Source organism: Protomyctophum parallelum (assembly GCF_964188405.1).
Source record: "Protomyctophum parallelum genome assembly, chromosome: 4".
Lineage (NCBI taxonomy): Eukaryota > Metazoa > Chordata > Actinopteri > Myctophiformes > Myctophidae > Protomyctophum > Protomyctophum parallelum.
Window position 1 is genome coordinate 15,471,129 of NC_139700.1, and position 26,560 is coordinate 15,497,688.

General features: G+C 45.7%; 1 protein-coding gene across 1 annotated transcript in view; it reads left to right on the forward strand.

Annotated features, from left to right (window-relative positions):
• Positions 1-26,560, forward strand: part of shank3a (SH3 and multiple ankyrin repeat domains 3a) — a gene marked incomplete at its 5' end in the record, with an annotated part of 286,471 nt that overhangs the window by 166,056 nt on the left and 93,855 nt on the right. Inside the window, 2 exons of the mRNA XM_083764211.1 lie at positions 11,519-11,718; positions 12,426-12,449. Coding sequence (XP_083620337.1) covers positions 11,519-11,718; positions 12,426-12,449 — 224 coding nt within the window. The remainder of the gene's footprint in view (positions 1-11,518; positions 11,719-12,425; positions 12,450-26,560) is intronic.

The following is a 26,560-nucleotide window of genomic DNA, read 5'->3' on the forward strand; positions in this document are numbered from 1 at the left end:
GAAAAAGACCGTAGGCTGCAACGGAGTCCGATGACTGTCGTGCCGGATGAAAACTTACTTGGCCGATGGCAGTTCCCTGGGGACGTAAGACTGGGGAAGGCAGTGACGAGATGTCGGAATGGGGACAAGCGCATCAGTGACACCCCGGGACACAGTTCGATGAGAGGCGGCCGACCAGCGACACCAGCTTGTCAGACGAGGCCTGGAGGTCCTCCTTGGGGGCAGAGCGGAGACCAAGCATGACCCACGGTCAGCCCAGTCGCTGTCGGTAAGGCTGGCCCGAAGTGCGGCATTCATATCCCATTGGAACCGCTCACAAAGTCCATTCCCCCGTGGGTTGTATGCCGTAGTGTGGTGAATCTTCACCCCCAGGTGTTCAGCAACTGCAGTCCAGAGTTCCGACGTGAACTGGGGACCTCAGTCGCTTGTCATGTCCCCAGGGGTGCCGAAACGGGCCACCCAGCACCCAATGAAAGCCCGGGCCACCTCTGCCGCAGTAGTGGAGGACAGGGGAACACCTGACCACCTAGTGGTCCTGTCCACCATGGTGAGGGGGTGGGTATATCCGTGGGAGGAGGGCAGGCGGCCCACCAGGTCCACATTCACATGGTCGAAATGCCTCTCCGGCACTAAAAACGGTACCAAAGGGGCATTGGTATGCCGGTGCACTTTGGCGTGCTGGCACAAGTCAAGCCCCAAGTGGACGGATGCAGCGACCCCCCAAAAGAGGCAGTCCGCGACGAAGTTATCCTCGCCTGCCACGTGCTGGATGTCCGTGGTGGAAGGAAGCTAGAAGCAGCTTCTTGCTTTGTGCTCCCATGTTATCTTTATGAATACCAGCGTTTTCGTTTTGAAGCTTGGAATGAATAGTTTTTTTTTTTTAGCGTGCTTTTTTTCTGCTGAAAACTTAACTTTGACGCAAAAAAGCTGGGTTCTGGCTTCAAGCTTCTAGAAGCTGCTTCTAGCCAATCAGAGCACAGCATGGTTTGAGGAGGCGGAGTTTAGCTCATTTGAGTAGAAAACCTCCGACCGAAGCTGACTGCACCAAGATCGAATTAAATTATTTACTTTTTAAATAAGGGCTGCATATGTAATATGAATGATTATTTGGCAAGAACATAGCATATTTATGGAAAGAAATACAAGTTTATATGAGCAACAAGTTGTCGAAGCGGTGTGTGTGTGTGTGTGTGTGTGTGTCTGACAGCAGGGCAATTGCATTACAGTCACAGCTCATGTCTCCCACCTTCTGTAGCTCTAATACTGTCCTGTCACCTCACTCCATCTATCACAGTCTTTCTCTCTCTCTCTCTCTCTCTCTCTCTCTGCTCTGTCACACGCACGCAAGCACGCACACACGCGCAAGCACGCACGCACACACGCGCGCGCACACACACACACACACACACACACACACACACACACACACACACACACACACACACACACACACACAGCCAGCAAGCACACATCTAGACTCAAGAGAATAGTTAACATGCTTTTACTTCAGTATGTCACTCAGTGTGTCTGTAGAAGTAGACTACAGTCTTACGTACAGTATATCATGTTAATCTTTGTGTGACTTTCAACCAAGTCGAGTGGCGTTGTGGTTTAGTGTCGGCTCTGTTTCATGCTGGGTCACCTTCACTTACAGTCAATCCATGCCTCTGCTTTTGATATGTCCTCCTCTCATTGTTCATTTGTTATTGATTGATTGATTGATTGATTGATTGATTGATTGATTGATTGATTGATTGATTGATTGATTGATTGATTGATTGATTGATTGATTGATTGATTGATTGATTGATTGATGATGAAAACACAGGTCAATACAATAGCTCTAGTGAAATTTCAAATAAATAAAAGGGTCCTCCATTTTCAATTCATCTGAACATTTAAAGACATACACATATTAATATACACTTCTTGCCATTGCTGATGGGACTTTGTTTTATGCCTCTTCTGGTCAGACTGAATTATATGCACATGCATCTCCTTTTGGTAAATGTATACCGTCTGATATTGGTTGAGATTTATGTTTGATAATATCACAATTTAACAATTTAATTGTTAACCAGATGAACACTGGCCTTCCTGTGTTCGATGTCAACACTATTACATTTTCTTGTTTTAAATTTCTAATTATAAAATATAACAGATCAAATAGCAGATCTACAAGCTCACAACTCCATGCCATGCGATGTTGTGAGCTTGCAGATAGGCTATTTTCTCTAGCATGTGAATAGTACTGTAGGTTAAGTGGTTAAGAAAATATCCCTCCGTCGCCTGGCAATCCAGCAGCGACCTCCTCGTCTTCATCACTGCCTCATCCCATGAGATGAGCAGATTAACTGCTCCTCCCCTCCCTGCACTATGGCATTGTGTCAGCGCTAATGTCCCTAGAGATAATGTGTCTTGGCTCTGTGTTCTGTACTTTGCATGAGCCCGAAGAAAGAAATGGAAGGAGCTAAGACACACTGAATGTGCGAGGACTAGGGGTGTAAGACACACTGAATGTGCGAGGACTAGGGGGTGTAAGACACACTGAATGTGCGAGGATTAGGGGTGTAACGCCAGCGATGCGATACGTGTCACGATACATAGTTGACAGTACGATGCATGGACTATTGGTTAATTCATTGCGATACGATAAGATTCAATGATTTAAAATTGATACCGTAACTATTTAGCAAAGGCATGAAATCTGTGTTTAACATGTGGATAGAGCAGGTTTCTTAAGGGAAACATTTATTATATAACGTACACGCTCTCTGGCAAAATTGTATGGACATTGAACACATGGACAAACCCGCACCTTGACATGAACACATACAGAGAATACACACATTTATCAATAGACCAAGTGTAGTGATGAAATGGAAAAGTAATTAAACCCCTCCTTTTCTTTTTTCTTCTTATAATTGCAATACACAATTATTTGCATTGCAAAGAATTCAATACCGATTTTTTGCACTTCATAACGATACAATACAAAGTATGCTAGTGTTTACATTTTGATATACTTGGGCAACCCCTTTCCCTAAACGTATTGGCCATTTTTTACTATTTTAAAACATTTTAAAATAGTTCAACTAGCCAATCTACATCTACACGTTGTGAGCTTGTAGATCAGCTATTTGAACTACTTTAAAATGTTTTAAAATAGTAAAAAATGGTAAATAAGTTTAGGGATAACTAAGGGGTAAGGTATCAAGATATATCTTGAAATTAAAATAGATTTTTCTATGCTGTTACTATATGGTTACACCGCTAGCGAGGACAGTGAGGTTACTAGCTACAGTATGCCTGCTGTGTCTTGGCACTATGAGCTGTGCCCTGGGAAATTAGACCTCGCTCTGGTCTGTGTATTGCTTTTACGCCAATTAAGTGTTTAGATGAGGCATTGTGTGGTGTATAAATGGTGTCTACACAGTGCAATCTTTGGTGTTATTTTAACTCTGAATGTGTACAAATGGACCCTACTACCATTTGGTTACATTTGTACAAATGTACACTCAGAGGTTTACAGAGCTGTCTTCACAGCAGTGGCCTGATCTCACTCCTTCAGTCAGATAGGTCGTTGTCCTTAAATGACACACCATGTGGACTCATTTTCTCTACCATCTTTGTTCACCTCCCACTATCGCTCACTCAGACTCTCTCTCCCCTTTTACCTCTCTCACTTCCACTCCCTTCCTCTCCCTCGCTCTCTCTGACCTTCTGTCCATGACCACGGTAACTCCAGGGGCATTATGGGTACCAGGGGAGTGTGAAATTAGCTTGGCCGGTCAGCAGCCCACCCGGCGGCATTGTCGACCAAGTTCCTGTGGAACTCGTCATCACTTCCTCCTTCGCTGACGCGGGTAGGCTTCCAGCAGATCGGCTGGAGGTCATGTTGACCTGCCAAAGCCTAAACCTGGAACAGAGGGATGCTTTGAACGGGTCAATATGGCATAGTAGGTGAAGGTCTGCGAAAGACAACACGAGGTCAGGGCCTGCTATTGTAGTATACTGTTGGTGTAACATAGTGCAGGGCTAAAAATAATTGGCTACTCTGAATTTATTATTAAAAAAACTAGTATCACTGTTGCAGCAACTCATTCAAAATAATTAACCTCCCCCACTATGTCTGCCTACCTTAGTTTCTAGTTTTTAACCTTTTAACTTTTTAACTAGTTTATTTTTCTAATAAAACTGTTTTATTTTGTTCTGTAAAGCGACTTTGGGCACCTTGAAAAGCTCTATATAAATGTTATGTATTATTGCATACAAGTACTGAACCATATGGATGTGCTTGGCTTGCCTACATCAGAATCTACTACAGCTATACAGTACATGGCTATTAAATTCATTCATTTAAGGCTCATGACTTTTGTGTGTTCCACCCACGTTGCCCTCATTTGCAAACATAACACATTTACATATAGGCCATGATATTCCCATGTTTAATTCAAACACTTTTATCTGAACTGCAGCAGACTCTGTACCAACTGAATCAGCTGACTGACTGACAACTAGACAGTTGGGCTTCAGAAGGGATATTTTGCAATAGTTCCTGCTTGACCATCCACATCGTTTTTTTCATTAGTCCAGAAGATGAGTGAGTGGTTTCAATGACTGTGCTTGTAAAGCAATTTTAATTGTATGAATTATGCCAATAAAAACACAAATGCACCCAAAGCACACAAACATTCACAAACTAATGTGCATACATTTGCCACTACACACATGAATGCACATTATTCACAAACAAAATCCAAATAGACAAACTGCAGCCCACACAAATCCAGGCCAATTTGGCCAACCAAAAGAACACAATGGATTACACCCAATAAAACCAAAGTGCTACAGTATAAACAATTCCAAAATCCAGACCAGCAAATTAAATACCAACCCCAAATATGGTATGGGTTATAAAGAAGTCAAAGACTGTGACATAAGCCTGACAACCGAAATTTGACACCAAATATTATGATAGAAATAGAACATACCCAAAAACATGTTATATTGGATCCCCATACCACTTGACAATGGGGGGATAGAACAGGACTACCAGATTCTACAAACTCAACCCTATCTCTCTCTATAGTTTCCCATGGGGAAATAGATATCTAGCTTACCTCCCCGTCTTATGCCTATAACCTCACTCACATACAGTACACACCAGACCAGACAAGCACACCCACACAGAATAAAACGGATCAAGAATTAGGAAAGCATAACAACGATCTTTATAACAGACAGAACAATGCGTAGAACCATTGCATACTGCCAGCAGGGATACTTTCCACGGTGGCGCGTCAGGCTTTGTCGAGTGTCTATGCGAACACAATTGGCCCGTATTCTGGCGGCTGGGAGGATGATATTTGTCACTGCATGTATTCCTACAGGCTGCAGGGTGGCACCTGTCAGCAGGGAGTGTTGGCAAAGGCCCTACGTCCTCCCGGTGGGGGCTCCTCACTGGCAGATGTACTATATATCACTGGAAAATATGAACTCCTTGTGAGTGTATAATGACTCTCTGTCTTGTCTTGCATGTCTCTCTCTCTCCGCTTTCCTGTATTTGTACACTGACCTACATTATCGGAAAAAATATTCATATTAGTGTTTGAAAATAACTCTCTCTTTCTCTCTCTCTCTCTCTCTTTCTCTTTCTCTCTCGTTCGCTCTCTCTCTGCATTTATCACGCTAGTTTTAGCTGGAATGTGGATTATCCACAGTGTCTTACTGCAGCCACAGGGTTGAGAGAGACTGAAGAATGGAGAGAGAGAGAGAGATGGGAAAGGCGGAGTGGAAGAGGAGAGACATACAGAACCTTGACTGTGGACAATTCACATCAAGGACGGACACGGCCGAGCGATATTGATCGGCACGCTTCATAATCTGCATCATCAAGAGGTGATGCCAATCGGCTGGCATTGATCCGTTTGCCTGTTAATCCTCTCTCTTTGTTTAGAATACTGACAATGTCCACACTTTATGCGTTTGTGCATGCAACCTATTTCTAAAATTAGCTTTGTAGTAAAACACCCAGAGAGTGTTGGTATATTAAAAACGACCTTCTTCAACATGTACACACTCTCACACACAATAAACATGTCATGGTTTAACTCCTCCTGAGTGCCAGCCGGATGCAGGGAGCTTTTATTCTTAAAACGCCCACTTTTCTACATCACGCTAGTAACATTGATTTCTCTTTAGAAGCGTTAATATTGTAAGTGTGATGCAGCATAAAGTCAGAAGTTTGCCCAGAACATCCGTAGATATCTAGAGAAATATCTAGAGAAAAAAGGGTTTTAAGACTGCGCTTAAAAAAGTGAAAGTGAATGGTGCCGTACACCATTCAGATCGGGCGGGGCTGAGCAAGGCGTTGCCTAGCAACCGGGCCGTTGCTAAAAAATTGATTTTAGCGAGACCATTTTATATATATAAAAAAGCCACCTGCGGTTTTATTTGTCTATGGACAGACAAATGACAGTTGAACACAAACTGGTGAAGGGAGATCCTGTATCCGTACAGACTCAATGGTCTCTGCAGAACCATGTCCTCACACAAAGGTGGATACTAGAGTTACATATAGTGCCATCGCTCCACTCTGTCCTCTGCTAATATCCCATAACAGCAATAGGTGAGCTGAGCATGCGTCTTGAGTGCAAATGGATCCTGCAATTCTTATTATTTGCTCTGCATCATGAATCCACACACAATTGTCTATGATAGCCCTAAACACGCCTGATAGAGAGAGATTGGAGAGAGTGGAGAGAGAGGAGAGAGAGAGAGTGAGATCAAAATTGTGTGCATCCTCACCCAAGTTCAGCAAGCAAGGAGAGAATGCTAGGACACTGGTGTGATGATGATTATGATTGTGTTTCTAATGTGCTCATCTCACCTTAGAGAACAGGGCTATTTGAGGAAACCTATTTACCTGAGGGGCTGGATGCCAGTGTGAGCTATTCAGGTTATCACAAAGCAGCTTAGTTTGATAGCATCTCTGGAAATGGCACATAACGGCATTTGAAACGGCATCTGCAGCGTTGTATTGGCAGTTCATAGCTTTTTGATATCCAAAATTAAACAGCCACGCTCATTACCTAAAGTTTATAAGGTCAACCTGTCATTGATCTTGCCCTCACTGCTGATAGCCGCATGGAATGTAAGTTATTGTCTTTGAAATAGTTTTGTGGATACATTTTGATTGATATTTGTATATTTATTTGCATGTGGTCTGTTTAAATTTGCGTCCCGCCTCCTGAACCGTTGTGCTGGCAGAGATAATTACTGCAATAAATTACATAGTAATGTTAAAGGATAAAAAAAAGCCCCCTCAGACTTAGTCCTGACATTATTACATTATTATTATGTCATGATAATGTTAACAAGGTGGCCCTGGTCCTGTACAAAGTATATCTCAACTAAATGAGAAGCTTGTTGTTTCTACTGACAGCTGACCCTGGAGCTAATATTCTCTGCAGGACCGAATACTAAAAGGTAATACGTATATATACACAATATATAGTCAAACTTACACTTTAATTCATCCAAACCTCACAAGAATTGCACACGTGACTGACACACCAAGAGGTGATACTGAGAATACTGTGGTGCCTTTGAAATTTTTGTTAAAGTAACACTGAACTGGAAACATAATTTGAGACATTATCTCATTCTGCAGCTACGCCTTCAGCTAAGAGATGTGTTAATGTGGACAACACACCCCATCTCAAATGTCCCATTGAGATGTGGGAGGATTACTAAAAATATTATTGTGCTGGTGCATCCTTCTAAAATGTGCAAAATGTGTGTGTGTGTGTGTGTGTGTGTGTGTGTGTGTGTGTGTGTGTGTGTGTGTGTGTGTGTGTGTGTGTGTGTGTGTGTGTGTGTGTGTGTGTGTGTGTGTGTGTGTGTGTGTGTGTGTGTGTGTGTGTGTGTGTGTGTGTGTGTGTGTGCGTTTTAGCCATTGGGCAACTGTTTGCCTTTAATTTGCAGTAAAATTGACAGATTGTGAGTGAAAAGGTTAATTAGCCCATTACTGCCATGTGATTAGACAAGCACAAAGACTGATGGACCTTAAACGTTGTTGTTTCTTATGTAATCCATTTAAAGGAGCCACTAAGCCAAAGATTTGACCTGATCTGGTCTCCTATGTGGCTCGGGGGACTGACCTCTGCTGTTTTATGAAGACTATTCTGATCTGTACAGGGCATAGCAGTGGGCGTGGTTTTCTGGCAACACTGAAAAATGCAAATTGATCAACGTGATTGATCTACAAATAGTATGGACCAAACTTCACACTATTGACTTTATCAGTGCATTTGCAACAAATGCACTGATTGCAAATGGTGATTGGCCGGAATGAGATGATCCTATGTCCAGCTTGTAGTATGCGTGTAAACACAAACTTTGTCCTAACATAAACATTAAATGCCATTGATAATGAATAGCCAGTTTTGAGTGTTTGTGTAAATACAAACATTAAAGGACCAGAATGAGATATGATGTATGATGACGTACGGTATGATGATAAGAGCTCCCCGTCTGAAGCCAAAGCAGACGATCAGAAAGCCTTTCTACAGGGACATATACACGTCTCTATCTGTATATGTATTTAGTTCTATTTTTAGAATCTCCTGTATGATGATTCATAGCATTAAATAGCTTGTTCACCTGCAGCCGTAGCTTTCTAGTCACTGCAGTTACTCTGCAGTCTCTGTTGTTGCTGGTGTTGTAGATGTTGTGAAGAGAGCTACTTTAACATTGCAATGTTTTCTTATGATTTATATTTAAGTATAATTTTGGTGAATTAGTCCTAAACGATTAGTGCACGGCACACATTGAAATGAAAAAGAAAGTAACTTGAGGTCACGGCGATGTGAGGCGAGAGGACATCTATACTGCCCCCCCCCTCTCTCTCTCTCCCTCTCTCTCAACTGGACATCTACTGCTATACAATCCCCCCCCCCCTCTCTCTCTCTCTCTCTCTCTCTCTCTCTGTCTGTCTCTCTCTCTCCCTCTCTCTCCCTCTTGGGTGTACCCCCCCCCCCCCCTCACGCATTAACATGCGGCAGCCATCCCATCCCAGCCCCTTCAGTCCCTGCGGTAATTGGAAAGCCGTCAGCAAGCCGTTGTTTGGAGGGATGGAGAGGGCAGAACTTAAGCACAGCAGTGTTGTTTGGAGGGATGGAGAGGGCAGAAGCACAGCAGCGGGGAAGAGAGGGAAGAAAAGGCTGACAGAGGGAAGAGGACTTCACAGACAGACGGAGACGGGAGAGGAAAGGGGAGAAAACATTGGAGGGAGGGGCGCCATTGAAAGACCGAGGAGCCCAGAGTGATTGATAGGACACGCTATGGAGGGGCGGGGCTTTACAGATTCCTACTCTCTTGCAAGGAAATGTTGCAGAGAGCAGGATCCGCTATCTAATCAATTTACACAAAAAATAATAATAATACAAGGTCCGCGAGGAAAATTACTTGTTAATGACATCTGTGAAAACAGCTGATGTAGGTCTTGAGTCAGTCACAATAAGTCACAATGTGATCTACCTATCTATCTATCTATCTATCTATCTATCTATCTATCTATCTATCTATCTATCTATCTATCTATCTATCTATCTATCTATCTATCTATCTATCTATCTATCTATCTATCTATCTATCTATCTATCGTACCTACTACCTACTACCTACTATATACCTACCAACCTCTCTCTCTCTCTCTCTCTCTCTCTCTCTCTCTCTCTCTCTCTCTCTCTCTCTCTCTCTCTCTCTCTCTCTCTCTAATCGTATCTGTCCTTCCCTCTATGTCAGAGGGGAAGACAGACAGTGAGGACGCTTGCAGCCAGGCAGCAGAATGCTATGGGGGAAATCTCTTGCACGATGCACACAGCCATGGAGCAAGCAGTGATGAATGGAGACTAGGCGGAGCTATGCCTCTGCTGTATTAGAATTCAGCACCATCGAGAGAGAGAGAGAGAGAGAGAGAGAGAGAGAGGGAGAGGGAGAGGGAGAGAGAGAGAGAGGGAGAGAGAGAGAGGGAGAGAGGGAGAAGGTGATTCAAGGCAAAGTGAAGGAGGAGGAGAAGGAGGGGGTGGAGTAACAATTAAACCAGCTTTTTCCCCGCCCTCCCCATGTGCACGCGTGTGCACGACTTGCATGCGTGCGTGCATGCGCGCACACACACACACACACACACACACACACACACACACACACACACACACACACACATACATACAGTCTGCCTGCCGCAGGGAGCCATGGCTCATGCATGCATACTCGCAGACAGGCAAGGGAGGAGATCAATTGTGCCACAGTGTGTTTTTGTGTGTGCGCGCTCGCTCACACGTGTGTCAGCAACGCGTGCTATAGCTTCACGCCGGCTGCGGCATATGTCACGCCAGCCGAGGTGCGATGTTAGTGTGGGGGGTGTGTGTGTGTGTGTGTGTGGGGGGGGGGGGGGGGTAGGGCAATCACTTGTGTGCGTGTTGCTGCGTGCGCGACTGGAGCACACACACACGCAGAAGGCTGGCAGTGTGTGAGCGCGAGCAAGGAACCGTTAGAGGGGTGGGGAGCTGTCGGGCACAGCAGCAGCAGCGGCAGCAGCAACGGCAGCAGCAACAGTAGCAGCGCCGGTATCGGCGGGAGAAGTGTCTGTGTGTGTGTGTTTGTGTGTGTGTCTGTATGTGTGTGTGTGACTGTGTGAGCAGGCGGGCGCGCGTTGTGTGTGTGTGTGTCGGGTGGAGGGGAGAGGGGAGGCAGGCAGACACGGAGGCAGCAGCGGGACTCCCAGCAGAAAGGGAGCGGGAGTCGGGGAGACCGGACCCATCCTCTCTCCTCCTCCTCCTCTTCCTCCTGCTCCTCCTCCTCCAACACCACAGCAGGACAAACCCAGGGAACGAGGCAGGATCCACAGCCTGGGCTGGGGACACACTGTGGGGGGAGGAAATCTGTGTCCCCCCACCCCTCACCCTCTCTTAACTCAGGATATGTTTGACTCAGGGGGGCTTACGGTGTGTACGGATGTGACCGACACGTGAATGCGAACGGGGGAACAACGGGGTGACGTGCCCCTGACTGTCGACAGTCAAAGATCCCGGGTTTTGTTTTTACTTCACCTCTACCTCGGTTTGGGACGGCTGTGTTTGTGGAGAGAGGGAAAGAGAGGGAACGTTGTGTGTGAGGGAACGGAGGAAGGAAGGGTGGGGAGAGAGGAGGAGGAGGAGAGGAAGAGAGGGATCGGGGAGGACTATCCTCTCCTCTTGATTCTTCCATGGAACACTGACTGTTGCCTGGCCGGCCACTGGCACTACTTTCCCCCTCTCGCAGCCTCTCTGGTCACCGTAGCGACCGAGGAGGGAGAGGGGCAGTGGGGAAGGATCTCTCGCCTCTACAAATCCCACCCCCTCCCTCTTCCCCCCCCTCATCCCCCTCAAACCATGACCATGTCGGTGACCACCACCGGCTTCAGCTACCAGCTGCCCGGCATCACCACGGTAACCTATGTGTTTGTTTACAGCCCCGGCTCGGTGCAGCGAGACCCCAGCCCCCCGCATCATCATCACGCGGTGACCGGCAGCGCGCTGCCTGGCGCCGGCACGCACGGGCCCAAGCGGAAACTCTACAGCGCCGTGCCGGGACGGACCTTCATTGTGGTCAAGCCCTACTCACCGCAGGGCGACGGGGAGATCCAGCTGAATCGCGGCGAGAGGGTCAAAGGTAAGGCACCCGCCGTAGTCACTGTGTTGTTTTTGATGGACGCTAGAGCTACAATTGCACTGTAGTTACTTTAGCACTTCGGTCTCTGTGGATGTCCATACCTTTACGGTACCTTGTTGTTGTTTGAGAAAGTCCATTGCACTTTCTTGTCTGTAGCCACTTCTGGAGGAGAGTGCCTAATGTCTAATTTATAATACTGATGAATTGCACGACCTCACCTCAACCCCCCACCTGAAAAGGAAGTTCTTGCATGGTCATCTTTGTAGAGTAGCAGGTGACATGCTGACACACTTTAGAGTGCTACTTTTCATAATGTGCCAGCCTGTGGCAGAGTGGAGTTAAACAGGCACATGTGATACCTTACCCAGCAAAGTAAACACACCTTCTCATGTTCTGTTACTTCCAATGCTCTGTCCAAATCTCTGTGGGAGATTTGCTATCGGTATAGCCTTTATGCAGACAACAAGCTACTGTCATTTCAGAGTTCTGTGTCAGCGTCATCCTTTGCTCACCGGCTCAAGATAATGTTCCACTCTTTTACGTCTCTCATTTATTTGCCATTTTCTCATCAGCGTTTTCTCTACATGCTGTATTACATGGCTTATGTTATTTGTTTTGTGGCTTCGCTTTCACATGTGTGTGTTTGTGTTTGTGTGTGTGTGTGTGTGTGTGTGTGTGCTCTTGTTTCCATCCATGCTCCACTGCAGACTATGACTCTAATGACGTAGAAGGTAAACTCCATTGTATTCTTCTCACCCTGCCCCCCCACACTCCCCCCATGCACATCAGTGTCTCCACCCACTCCCTGTAGCAGTGAGCCGTCCCTTGGCACTGTGCACGCTCCCTTCCATCCTTAATGTAATCACGCATATATGGAAGTCGCTGAATGGGACAGCCATTAAAGCCCCTGGGGGTCAATTGCACTGTACGTGGCTGCTTACCCTTCCGATCTTTCTATATATCTGGGATCATACTTCAAGGATAGGGAATGCAAATTCAAACAAGCCCTGTGTTTTGTTGTATTTATTTACTTATTTATTTCCGGAGAGTTGTTGTTTGTTGGTATGCATACACACGCCTCGTCCTTTTCCTCCTCTTCCCCTCGGGAGCGCTTTTCCACCTGGAGTGTACAAGAGTTTATCTCTCCCTCTCTTATCACCTGTCTGCAGACGGCCCGGCTCCACATTGACCCCTGCACCCCTAGACAGCCTGTCATTCTGCTTACATCAAGGGTGAATCAAACTGGCATTAGCCCCAAATGGAAAGCTCTATGCTTCTCTTGGTGTCTTGCCCTCTGTGAGGCATTGGGGGGCAGGCAGGGTGCATTGTCTTCATGGTTCCCCACAGGGCCTCCTCTGTGAGGCATGGCTGAGGCAGGGACTACCTTTTTTGCTGAGCATGGGAGTCGATGGTCGCTGATGGGGGGGTTTGTTTTAACAGGTTAGGTTTATGCTTTAAGGATTTTATTGTTTTGTATACCATACAAGTACAGAGCAAAGAATGTTTGCTTTCGCCATCTTTGTTGCATGAAGAAGAGTCTGGGCTGTTTTAGTTTATTTTATGCCAGTCTTCGGTATAAAAAACCTTACGGTTAAGGTTAGGTTTAGGCATAGTTTTTGTGAGGTTATATTATAACCCCGCCTTACTAATAGTATACGGCGCTGCAAAACAAGCGCCGGCTACTTTACTAGTAGGACTCCCACGCTCTGCAAAAAAGAGAATCCCGTACGGGGCAGGGTGCGGGATAGGGGAAAGAGGTGTGGGATCAATCTGGACCTGCAAAAAGGCACTTCTGTGAACCTGAGCTTTTTGACCACATGTTTTATATCCGTCTTTGTCGACATACCACCCTCCTTCCCTCTCTGTCCCTATCTGTCTCTCCCCATGCATTCAAAAGAAGAACATATAGACAGTCTAAAGTCAGTGTAAAGTTACACTCTTATTTCATGACAATATGCCTTGTGTATAGGGCACATTCCTCACTGTTAATTTAATTCAGAAACCAGGAGCCACGCCCCTCGCAAATAAATTAAACAAAAATGTGATGTGATTATTCCATATCAGGCGGATGGTTTTATTTGTGGCGAAGAATCGACCTCGGTTTGGCCTCGTTAATAAGCCGATTTATCGCTGTGTTATATTCGCAGTCTGTGTGGACGTTGTCGTGCAAATGAATCGCATGAAATAAACGCTTCCAGTGTGAACAGACCTTTACAGTGTACTGTAAAAAGAAGTGGGCTACTGTTAAACTCTAACAATTGAATTAACGGTGAGGATTATTCTGTGTACTTTATGCACAACGGCGTAGACACAAATGTCTTCACAACAGTAAGTACCGTATGTCTGGATCCACCGCATGGATCCACTGTCAACGCCCCCAATGACTTTTCGTCAGTACTTCTTTCATGATCAATTATGTTCCTTCAACCTCATTGATTTGCCCTTTTAGTATCTGCTGAAGGCAGCATTGTCCGGTGTCTACATTCCCTTAAAAACACTGGTTCTCAAACAACGCAAGGTTGATATGCTGCGGACTACCAATTTATATGTTTTTATTATTATTTATTCTTTTTTATCTCTCTGGGACCCCAATCAACTGTAAAATCTGCAGCTATCAATCATTTAGCTGGGGACTCCCTGGAAACTGCTCAAGGAGCCCCAGTGCCTTAACATGCTGTGTGTGTATGTTTTCCTGTTCGAAACACTCTGTTCCTGTTGGCAACTGTGGAAAGGAAGGAGTTAGCGGCCTCTTGGGCATCACAATGAAGACCTCTGTCTCGCTTTAAATACAGGCTCCGTAAGGTTCAACCGCCATTCGTAACCCTGTCGCTAATGCGAACACACAAGAGTTTTAGCAGCCTTTCATGTTGGCCAAGCAGGAAACAAGCTCCTTCCAGTGACATGGCTGCCAGCGGCGTGGCACCGGCCAACTGAGCCATCTGGCTCCGTTATGCAACGCTGGCCACCATAAACGAAGCCGCATTCATTCTACGATGTAGCTGCTGTAGTCCTCGGGTGTGTAAGCCAGCATATTCATCACGACCATGGCCACGGTTCCATGAACAGTTTGAAAAGCCAAACGTAAACCACAGAAAGCCTGTTTTTGGAAAAAAAATCTTACAGCGTCAGCTACTGCTGTGATTCTCCACCTTATTATTTTATTTCAAGCAACCCCAATTTGATATGCATTAGACCACAGTCCTCCATTTTCTACTGTGTTAATTTAACTCTGAGAGTTAATTTGGTTCCATTTGTACACTGACTAGGCCTAGACTCTGTGTCCATTTGATTATAAGGGTCCATCTGGTTCCTAGTACTAACAATCATTTAGTTGCGTATTCTCTTGAACCACCTGGAATCCTCTCATGGACCCCTTGGGGTCCCTGGACCCCACATTGAGAACCCCTGACCTACTGTACATGAGAAGGTGACAGGCCTTCTGAAAGAGAAGGCTTGAGGAGCCTGCAGCTCCCATAGGGATGGATGACCCTGGCTTTTATACATAATGTATTTCATCTAATCTGCATTCATAAATGGCTGAGTTGCTAATAGTAAGATGTCTCATTTTGCCTGTTGGAGAGGGGGAAATGGTATTTTGATCAAATAACACAAATTAAACTTCACGTTTATTTACATACAGTTTATCACATGACATGTTTACCAGTTAAATGAAATTATTTCACGACTTGAATTTCCAAATAAATTGAAGGTGTAACGGCAAAAGGCTGTTCAAGGCTCTTCAACTTTAATTTCAAAGAACTTTATTTTTAGACAACAGGAAAAGACAATATTTACACAGTTACTATGTAAAAGACAATAAAAAAAACGACTGCTTAAAAGCATAATATATTAAAAGTTCTATAAAGTACTAGTAATCTGATACACTGTATGCAATGAACCTACTGTATGTGTTCACTATAGTCCATCAGCTGGAGAAGGGGGGTGGGGGATTCAGCCTAGGCGTTCAAAAGTCTGATGGAGGTGCACTGGGCACAAAGCTACTGTAGCTGAGCCCCTTGTTGTGAGTTTTGATGCTCTGTATCGCCGGCCTGAGGGCATTAGTTTCGTAGTGGTTATGGAGGGTATGTGTGTTGTCCTCAACTATTTCAGAGGCCTTCTTTATTGTCAGTTTTTTATGGATGCTGCTGAGTCACTCCTGGTTCCTCCCGATGGTCTTGCCACTGATCCTAACCACCCTGTCGAGAAGGTTCCGGTTGATTGCACGCATGACACCAAACCATGATATGATGTTGAAGGTCATTATGGAATCTACAAAAGACTTGTAGAAACCCTGCAGGATCGATGGTCGGACCTGAAGTCTTTGTTGACACTTGGAATGAATGTTCTCCACGTTGGTCTTGAATGTGAGTTTGTGGTCGATGGTGGTGCCGAGGTATTTATACTCTTCGACGCAACCACGTAGAGTCTGTGGGGGCCACGGGGCCATAGCCCCCATGAAGACTCCCAGGGCCCCTTTAGGCCCCCATGAAGATTTTTGTGGACATTTTACATTTACATTACAGATTTTCCGAACATTTTGGACCTCTCCGCCGGCAATCTGAGAATCCCATCGTCAAATATTCGGGAAAACAGCGCCTCCCCTGTTGTTCCTCAACTGTTGCGAGGCAACAGTCTGTCTTGAGAGACTACTCCGCCGGCCGTCCAAGAGGTGTTAAAAGTGTTGGGTGCGGCCACCCAAGTACTCAAATGCTAATCGGAATCAGAATTTCATGGTAGTTGTTCTTGAGTCGTGACATAATAACACAATAATTCACCAAAGAGACTCGCCTGGTTCAAGGAGCACCAGGAGGAAAATGCCCCGTCTTTGAAACCGCTGTGCCCCACGCGTTGGACCGTGAGAGCAGCCTCGTTGAGAGCAACTACTGTTTCCAACTACACTACAGTGCAATCGTGGCATTTCTCGCAGATTTGCGTGCACAAAAAGTGATTCAGTGTCTCTCTCTCCCCTGAGTGACCGGCTATCTCTCTCTCTCTCCCTCCGTATCTCTCTCTCTCTCTCTCTCTCTCTCTCTCTCTCTCTCTCTCTCTCTCCGTATCTCTCTCTCTCTCTCAGTATCTCTCTCTCTCTCTCTCCGTATCTCTCTCTCTCTCTCTCTCTCTCTCTCTCTCTCTCTCTCTCATAATAATAATAATGTAGTATTAGTCCTCACCTTGGACATTGGCCTATAGAAGCTGCTTTCTTGTTTGTTTTTTGTCAATTAATTCTGGGCCTTTGGAGAGATCCAAGTTGCGCATTCTTTCCAGTGGTTCCTATGCTATAGTTTCTTCGAATATTATATCTAATATATCTAATTACTATTGATCATTGAAAATCTTTACTGTTGAACATTGCATGCTGTAATGTTGAAACAAGATGAGTGAATCATGTGTTCTGAAATCGTACCGCTGTGTTTATTACCAATCTGTAATTGCGGGGAGGCGGGGCTGCGGGGAGGCGGGGCTGCGGGGGGCCCCCATGAGGATGATGAAAACACTCCGGCTCTGCTTCGACGTGTTCTATTGCCTGGCCATTTATCTATAGGGGCAGAGGTGGAGTGGGCGGGCCCTGCCTAAAGTCCACCAGCAGCTCCTTAGTTTTGCTGGGGTTTTGTTTAGCTCTGTGTGCATGTGTGTGTGTGTGTGTGTGTGTGTGTGTGTGTGTGTGTGTGTGCTTCTGGCTTGCACTGATATAGTGCTTGTGATTAGAGATGTGGTTCTGTTTGCTAGTTATCTTCTTCCGTTCCTCATTGGCTCTCATCTCATTATTCATGTTGTCAAACTCCTGTTAATCACCAACCGTAGCCTCACTATCAACTGAAATTGGGAAGTGTGTGTGTGTGTGTGTGTGTGTGTGCGTGCGTGCGTGCGTGCGTGCGTGCGTGCGTGCGTGCGTGCGTGCGTGCGCCACATGTGGCCCCCACCATCACCATCGCAAGTTAATATCAGAATGCTGATATATTATTGATTTCAGCTGTTACAATTCCAAACATGACACTTTAATGACTTCAGTCTATACTATATACTTTAAGCTTTACTGTATATTATACAGTATAGCTTAATGACTAATTAAAATATTATTGTCTATTTTATGCCCAATGTATTTGTATTTAGTTCATAAAATTAACATAACTATAACTAATGCATTTGAAATTAAATAAAAAAGTAACTTTTCAGGATTCCAATTCAAAAATAGATATATTCAGGATTTCAGAAGTAGCGAGTGCATTCTCCGGCAACGGCAATGAGACGCGGCCCTGCCGGGGGGAGGGTCGGCAGCTCTTATTATGACAGCTCTGTTCCACTGCTCTGTCGGTCTGTTCGGCAGCCGTGCTCCAGACGCCGCAACTGCCGGTAAACTGCCGGTAACAGCCGCGGCGCTGCCGGGGGGAGGGGCGGCATCTGCCGGGGGATTATGTCACTCCACTGCCGCTCCATCTCGCGGCTCCCACTCAACGCCGCAACTGCCGGTTAACAGCCACGGTGCTGCCGGGGAAACTGGGGGGATTTTGACACTCAACTGCCGCTCTGCACTTCCGCGGCAGTGCGTTGGTCCGCCATGCGTTGCGTCGTGCTTGCGGTTATGGTTAGGGTAAGGGTTTGGGGAAGAGTGTGTGACTGATGCCATGCGTTGCATCATGCTTGCGGTTATGGTTAGGGTAAGGGTTTGGGGAAGAGTGTGTGACTGATGCCATGCATTGCGTCGTGCTTGTGGTTAGGGTTAGGTTTAGGGTTTGGGGTAGAGTGTCGGAGTGTCGGACTCTCTGACCAAAAGTATTACATGAAGGTCAAAGCGCAATTTATCCGCTGCTCAAACAAGCTTTCAGTTCTAACTCATCAGTAGACATTCCAACGATCGCATGCGGGACCTAGGTTCAATAGCTTTAATATGCTAGGCGTGTAAATACACTCTACACTCTGTCTGGACAAATACAGCCATGAATAACTTAAAGTAATTTTAAGTACTTTTATTTTTTGTTTATTATTTGTTTTGCTGTATTGTAGAGAACAGCGTCTATATAGCTTCACACAGAAATTTTTATTTGCAAAAGAGTTTATCACTCAGTAGTGTGTAGAACCCCACACCACCTGACAGTAATGTATACTGCAGTGTGCTTTCATAAAAGCTTTGTCACAGTATTTATAGGCCAAACATCAATATTAGCCCGAGCGAGTCTCAAGACTGGACGTTCCAGAAAATATCACAATAGCCTCAAAATAACAGTATTTTCTGAAATGATGCCTGCTCCATATTTACGCAGTAGAAACATCTCTAGCGTACCTTGTTATATTTGTTATATTTATGGCTCAGAGCTGATGCCTATTGATGATGAGTCTGACAAAGATGGTGTTTATTTTCCGTGTTTTCATGTTTAAAGAAGGATTAGACAGCTGTTTAAACAGTGCCAACTTGTGGTTGAGCTGCATTTGTTCAACAAGCTTGTAGCGGTTTCCTAATTAAAGGTTTGATTCACCAAAACCCCTACAAAGGTCACTGTAGGACACTACAGCAACCTACCTGGTTAAACTCAGGCACGTATATAATTTGAACCAAATAAATAAATAAAATCACACCCGTGTGAACTGAGTGGTGCAACTCCCCTCTCCCCCTGCCTGTCTCTCTCTCTGTAATTAGCAGGCAACAGTGCAACACTATCTCTCTCTCTGTTTCTGGCACAACAGCACCACTTTTGCCCCTACTGGTACTCTAAACATAGGTTAGGACATACTCACAGGTAGGTCAGGACATTGCTGTTCCTTGGAGTGGTTGCACACATGTGTGTTGCATGTGTTGCGTGTGTTGTGCGTGCGTGCGTGCGTAGTGTAGGGTGTTAGCCCCACTGCTCTTTGTAGCTCACCAACAGCAACCCTCAGTAGTTCAGCTCCTCTCCTCAAGACCACTCTGGCTCGGATGCTTTCTTGGACAAAACTCCCGTCTTCAACTCACACAGTCTTCACACATGCACCACCGGTCTCTACACACAGTCTCCACACACCACCGGTCTCTACACACAGTCTCCACACACCACCGGTCTCTACACACAGTCTCCACACACCACCGGTCTCTACACACAGTCTCCACACACCACCAGTCTCTACACACAGTCTCCACACACCACCGGGCTCTACACACAGTCTCCACACACCACCGGTCTCTACACACAGTCTCCACACACCACCGGTCTCTACACACAGTCTCCACACACCACCGGTCTCTACACACAGTCTCCACACACCACGGGTCTCTACACACAGTCTCCACACACCACCGGTCTCTACACACAGTCTCCACACACCACCGGTCTCTACACACAGTCTCCACACACCACCGGTCTCTACACACAGTCTCCACACACCACCGGTCTCTACACACAGTCTCCACACACCACCGGTCTCTACACACAGTCTCCACACACCACCGGTCTCTACACACAGTCTTCACACTCCCGTGCCTCTATTCAGACTGAAAGCACCATCTCTGATATGGGCTGGACTTCCGTGGCGTGTCCAAGTTCAACCAGCATCACGAAACTGGCGACGTAACTGTCAGATTCAGACAGCGTACAGTATGTGTAGGGGGCTATCTGTGAATTAAATTATCATTATTTTGGCGGATCGACACAAGCTTACAAGATCTCTTTAGATCTTGCAGCAATACACTATGTCAACCTAAATTGTGACCCAAAAAGGCAGCGTGTGAGGATGGATCCTTAAGAGCCTTTAGAATGTAACATAATACCTCTCTGATCCTTCACATCAATATGCAGTAGAGTATCCCTGTGTGTAGACACAGTCACTCTGTAGAGCAGTGAAGAGAAACTTTAAATCATCTTTTCTTTTTTCTTTTCTTTGTGCATACCTTTTAACCGACGCATTAAAACAGGGAAAGCATTAGTGTCATTTTAGATTTTTTGTGTTCAATAATGGCAGATCTCACAGCTAGCGAGCTAGCAGGCTTGTACTGTACATCATTAAGTTTGAACATTTCTGAAAAATCATGAAAGTGTGAGAACTACTGATTTAGAAGGCATTTGTAGAATCGGCCTCAGGTCTTAGAATGGGTTTTATACTAAGTATAGAGGGACGCAAGAAAACCTAGTTGCTTAGTTACGTCGGGCGCTGTAGCTGCCATGGCCTGCCGAGGCCTGAGATTTCTCTGTACCCATTTATGTTATGAAGCGTTTGGTTGGAAACGTCCACCGTCGCTACTCAGTCAGTGCCAGTCAAGCCCCATCGCTCCTTTGGTCGGCCTGTCTGAGATCAATGTCCCTAGACAGCTTTTGTCTAGACAAACAGCCTCCATTCTCTGCCATTTAGTGTGGTCGTCTGCAGCCAGCTCTCTGCAGGCACTCTCTCTTAGTCTCGGGTAATGAGATCTGTTTGTCCTCCTTTCTCCACCCACTGACCACTGTAACCGCACCAGCCATGGGGAAAGTGTGTGTGTGTGTGTATGTGTGTGTGTGTGTGTGTGTGTGTGTGTGTGTTAAGGTTGGGCGATAAGCCAATTTATTTAAATCGCGCATCGTCTGTCCGAAAATCGGCGATTGACGAAGTATTCGTGTCATAAAAGTAAAGTGAGAACAGCTCACTGCAGGTCGCAAAAAAGCCAGATCTACAAGCTCTCAAAGCGCCGCGTCCTGCCTGTTTTTGCAGCTCTGTTCGCTACGCGTTGAGAGCTTGTAGATCCGTCTGTTTTTGCAGCACAACTGCGCAGCCAGGGTAACAAAATAAGAAATAAGTTTAGATGAAGTGAAGTTGGAACGGACAAGCAGCTGCAAGCTAAGCTAACATCACAACCACTGGCTGGTGACAGTGTTATTTGTCGCAGGCAGCAACATGTAGCCTGCCTGCCCTAGTAACTTCTCCTGGAGAAGTCTTGCCTCCCCGCACCGGCGTCGGAGGCTCAGAGGGGCGTCAATAAAAAAATAACTTGGATTACAGGCGGAGATGAAGTTCAGTGTGTTGAAACAGTAGCTACACGCTAAGCTAACGATCCCCAAGCCTATACAGTACAGTATCATGCGCACTTAAGCCTCTCCAGCTGATCCAAAATGCCGCAGCTCGCTTGGTCTTCAACCAGCCAAAATTCTCACATGTCTCCCCCCTGCTCCGCTCCCTCCACTGGCTCCCGGTCGCTGCCCGCACAGAATATAAAACTCTGATGCTGGCATTCAAAGCAACCAAAGGTAAGGCTCCCCCATATCTTGCAAGTATGATTGAACCCTACAAACCCTCCCGCGCACTCAGATCAGCCAACGCAGGGAAGCTGGAAGTACCCTCACTAAAAACGCCGGGACAACGCTCCACACGTCCCATACTCTTCTCCCTTCTGGCTCCAAAACTGTGGAATGCACTTCCCATTGCAGTCAGAACTGCAGCATCACTCCCAATCTTCCGCCGTAGTCTGAAAACCCACCTTTTCAGACTCCATCATGGCCCATAGCACTTACCCTACCCCCTTAGATAGCACTTCCGTAGACTTAGATAGCATTTGATACAGACTTATAGCATGTTATGTAGACAGCACTATAATTGCATTGTATATAGTCATAGCACGCCATAGTACATATGTATAGCATAGTAGTATATATGTATAGTTTCATTATATAGATATTCCACTGTTACTTTCTTAGCTTACGCATGTTTCATGATAAATGCTTTTATGTGATGTATTCCCATGCTTTTGTTCTTGCTTAATGTAAATCGCTCTGGATTATCTAAATGCTGCTAAATGCCTAAATTGTAAATTGTAATTGTATGTCGTCTCAGATCATCAGCTGGACGGACTGATCTGTCGAAACGCCACAGACAAAGTCGTACGATTTGTCACACGTGTTACCGCATTGAAATGTGTTCTCCGCATTTGACCCATCTCTTGGAGCGGTGACCCACAGTCAAGGAGCGGTGAGCTGCATGCAGCCGTGCCGCGCTCGGGAATCATTTTGATTAATTTGAACCCCCAATCCAACCCATTGATACTTGAGTGCCAAGCAGGAGGGAGGCATTGGGTCTCAATTTTACAGTCTTTGGTATGACCCAGCCAGGGATCGAACCCCGACCTCCCAGTTTCAAGGCAGACACTCTAACCACAAGGCTGTCTGGTACAGTCAGCATGGAGACGGACAGGCACGGTACTTTAACCCGGTCAAGTACCTATACAGTAGTAAGTAACACCAAGGTGTGGAGGCTGAGACTAACAACGATGAGAGATGTGTGTATACTGTATGTGCATGTATGCTGGTGCACAGATTTATCCCCCGCCCCTCCACCCATCCCCAAGGGGAGCGCTAACTGTTACAGTTTGGACAGTCTTCTACTCAACAAGGTGACAAGGTGACACATAATAAGCACACGCTTCAATAACGGTGTGATACAGCTTAAATAGGGCTCCGTGCACAGGCACTCTCACACACGCACGCACGCACTCACGCACACACACATGCGCATTGCATGTGTGTACGCCACGTGCAGCTTTCCCAAACGCCATTATAAATCTTACAGACAGCCATGAAAATGAAACCAGAGCAAATAACGTTGAGATTAGACATTCACAAACATGATTAATGGGCTTTTGGCTGCACCCTGTGTGTGCAGAATATTAACATTGCTATGGGCAGCAAAGAATACCTGGACTGACTACGCACGCACACACACACACACACACACACACACACACACACACACACACACACACACACACACACACACACACACACACACGTACATATATGCACAGCAACTCACACACATACATACACACACATACAGTCAATATGCAGTGCACGCACGCACATGTTCACATTGGTCGAGGACACACATAGCCTACACACATGCTCGATGTTAATGGATTATGCTGGGCCGCTAGCTTCACATAGACACACTGTTATGATCTCTGGGAAAATGGTACTGTAGCTCAGCCATTTAGTATTACGGGAAAACTAGTGCTGGCCATAGACATGCAATAGCTTCCCATTGAATGCACTGTACCCTGAGTTACAGTATGTGTAGAATCTGGAATTCCATAATTCTAAATATTTCATGTTCTTGGACAAATGTGGCTCTTTCTTGTGTATTCAGTAGGTCTGACTAGCTGGCTGGCTTAATTGTGCAAGCCAGTCGTTCCCAAAGCCTGTCTTTGAACTTCTACTGTTATTCAAGTCCCACCTGGAGTGAGGAGGACAGGAGGGTGATGGTTTGCATACACTCCTGAGCCTCTTCCTGTGGCAATTTGTGTAACAAAGCAATTTGTGTTGATAGCGGGAGCAAATGGTTGATCAAAGTCTATACATTTTTCTGTTCGACAGCCTCTACTCATGTAAACTGCTTAAATAAGCTAACCAGAATACGATGACTTGGTCAGTCAGTTGGGCTGGTGGTCACTATACTAGGCTCCTGTGTGAGCCTATGCAGTGCTGTGCTGTGCTGTACTTTGAAATAAACAACAACCAAGGAACATCTCATCTGCTGACTGCCATGTCTCACAAACTTCCTCGAGTGCTCTTCCAGTTTTCAGTATGTTGTATGGTAGGACTATAGGGTGTCCTGTAAAATAAGATACCACATATGCAGCCACAATGTGTTGTGTGCTTGTAGATCGGCTTTTGATTCAAAGTTTTTGAACACTATAGATGGCAGTAAAGAAGTTAAGAGGCTACACATAATGTTTCTTCTTCACATCAATTCATCAACAGCTATAGATTTGAGTCTGTCCATGTTTCTCCTGCGTATCTTGACAATCTCCCAACCAATTGACTTGAATCACGCCAAAGCACTGCATCAAGTACTCTGACAATGGGTACACTGGCTATTCCATAAGTGGAGGGGCAAGCATTCGCAACAGGAATCGTTCCCAGCGGGCATCATTCCCAATGGACATTGGCCTATGCGAACCATAAACACACACAAGCATGAACACATAGTCGGAAAGCATATCGGCACACTCACACATGCGTGTGCAAATACACACTAAATCTTATATTGCAGCATTTTTTTCAAGAGCACACAGCTTGCTATTACCAAGACTAAAATACATGTATGCATCTGTAACCAAGCAACAGGTGCCCGAGTGCTTCACGGTTACAAGTTGCAACTTTCCAAGAAAGTGAAAAAATATTCATATTGTGCCTCATGTGTATTTGAATATATTCTATGTCCAATCCAAAACAACAACATTTCTCTTCTCACCAACTCTCAGTGATGTTCCTCTGCATTTCCTTTGTGCTGCGCAGTTTGCGGTACGTGCACATCAGTGTGGATCGGAGCATATGTGCTGAATTTAAGTGTTGAATTTAAACCATCATTGTTAGCATCCCATTGTGAATTAATTAGCATTCCATTCTGTCTGCTACCACCTTGAAGAGTGGTGTGTGTGTGTGTGTGTGTGTGTGTGTGTGTGTGTGTGTGTGTGTGTGTGTGTGTGTGTGTGTGTGTGTGTGTGTGTGTGTGTGTGTGTGTGTGCGTGCGTGCACATATGCACACACACACACACACACACACACACACACACACACACATACACACACATTCACATTGTTTTCAGTGGTTTCAGTAATTACCTCCCACAAGTAAGAAAATCGGCATCCTGCAAATCATCAGCTGTCCTATCCTGCAGTATAGGAACCATTGTTTCATAAAATGTCGAGGTATAATGAGTAATGTTGCGTGCGTACGTATATTCCTGGGCGCTGGGGGCGTGTATTCCTGGGCGCTGGGGGCGTGTATTCCTGGGCGCTGGGGGCGTGTATTCCTGGGCGCTGGGGGCGTGTATTCCTGGGCGCTGGGGGCTTGTATTCCTGGGCGCTGGGGGCTTGTATTCCTGGGCGCTGGGGGCTTGTATTCCTGGGCGCTGGGGGCTTGTATTCCTGGGCGCTGGGGGCTTGTATTCCTGGGCGCTGGGGGCGTGTTCTCTCCTCCGCGTCATCAGTGCCTATACCCGAGGCGGGGTTGGTGAAAGGGCCTTTCTGTGTGGAGTTTGCATGTTCTCCCCGTGTCCCCTAGGGTAGGTACCCTCACAAAAAACATGCAGTAATCCTGGTCTCTAAACTACCTCCCCCTGGTCAGCTGGGGCTCCTGATGGAGGGGAAAGGAACTGGTCGGAATAACGTGTTCCTTCCACGCGCTACGTCCGGCCGGGGAAATCCCCCTCTGTCAGGTGAAAAGAAGCAGCTTGGACTCCTCATGCATAGAAGGAAGCATGAGGTCAGTCCGCTGCCACCCAGGTTTGCAGAGGAAGTGTAGCGCCCAGGATTACATTACAGAATGGACACTGAGTGAAAAAATGGGTTGCAAAATCGTGGGATAAAAAATAATAATAATAATAAGTAATGTTGCAACGACCACAGATGCAAACGGTTTGTGGCTTTATGCATATCAAACTGTGGGCTCTTCAACGTACCAGGTGATATTCACTGCTGTCCATGTTGTAACCAGTGAGTCTACAGCAGAGGTTCTCAACCACTGGTACTATAGTACCACTAGTGATACTTTAAGTGGAATTAAATATTTATATTACTACGGATTGTTTTTCTGCACCAAGCAAAATAGGCTCTCCAGCCATGCTGAAATTGGCATGACAGCACACCTAGCCGTTAATAGAGACCAGATTTGACTGAGAGCCTGCCATTGTGCAACCTCCAGCTTGAAACTGCAGTAAACTGCATTTATTTATTTATTATCCAAAATGAGTTAATAGAACAGGCAGCCTCTTCATATACTAGAGAATGTCTGAATATCATGTATAAATATAATAAATGCTAGCTAGGTGTAATGTTAGTAATGTTAGAGTCCACAGAAGTGAACCTTTCAAGCCAGTCTGAGGCTATGATTCCCTGCTTTCATATGACAT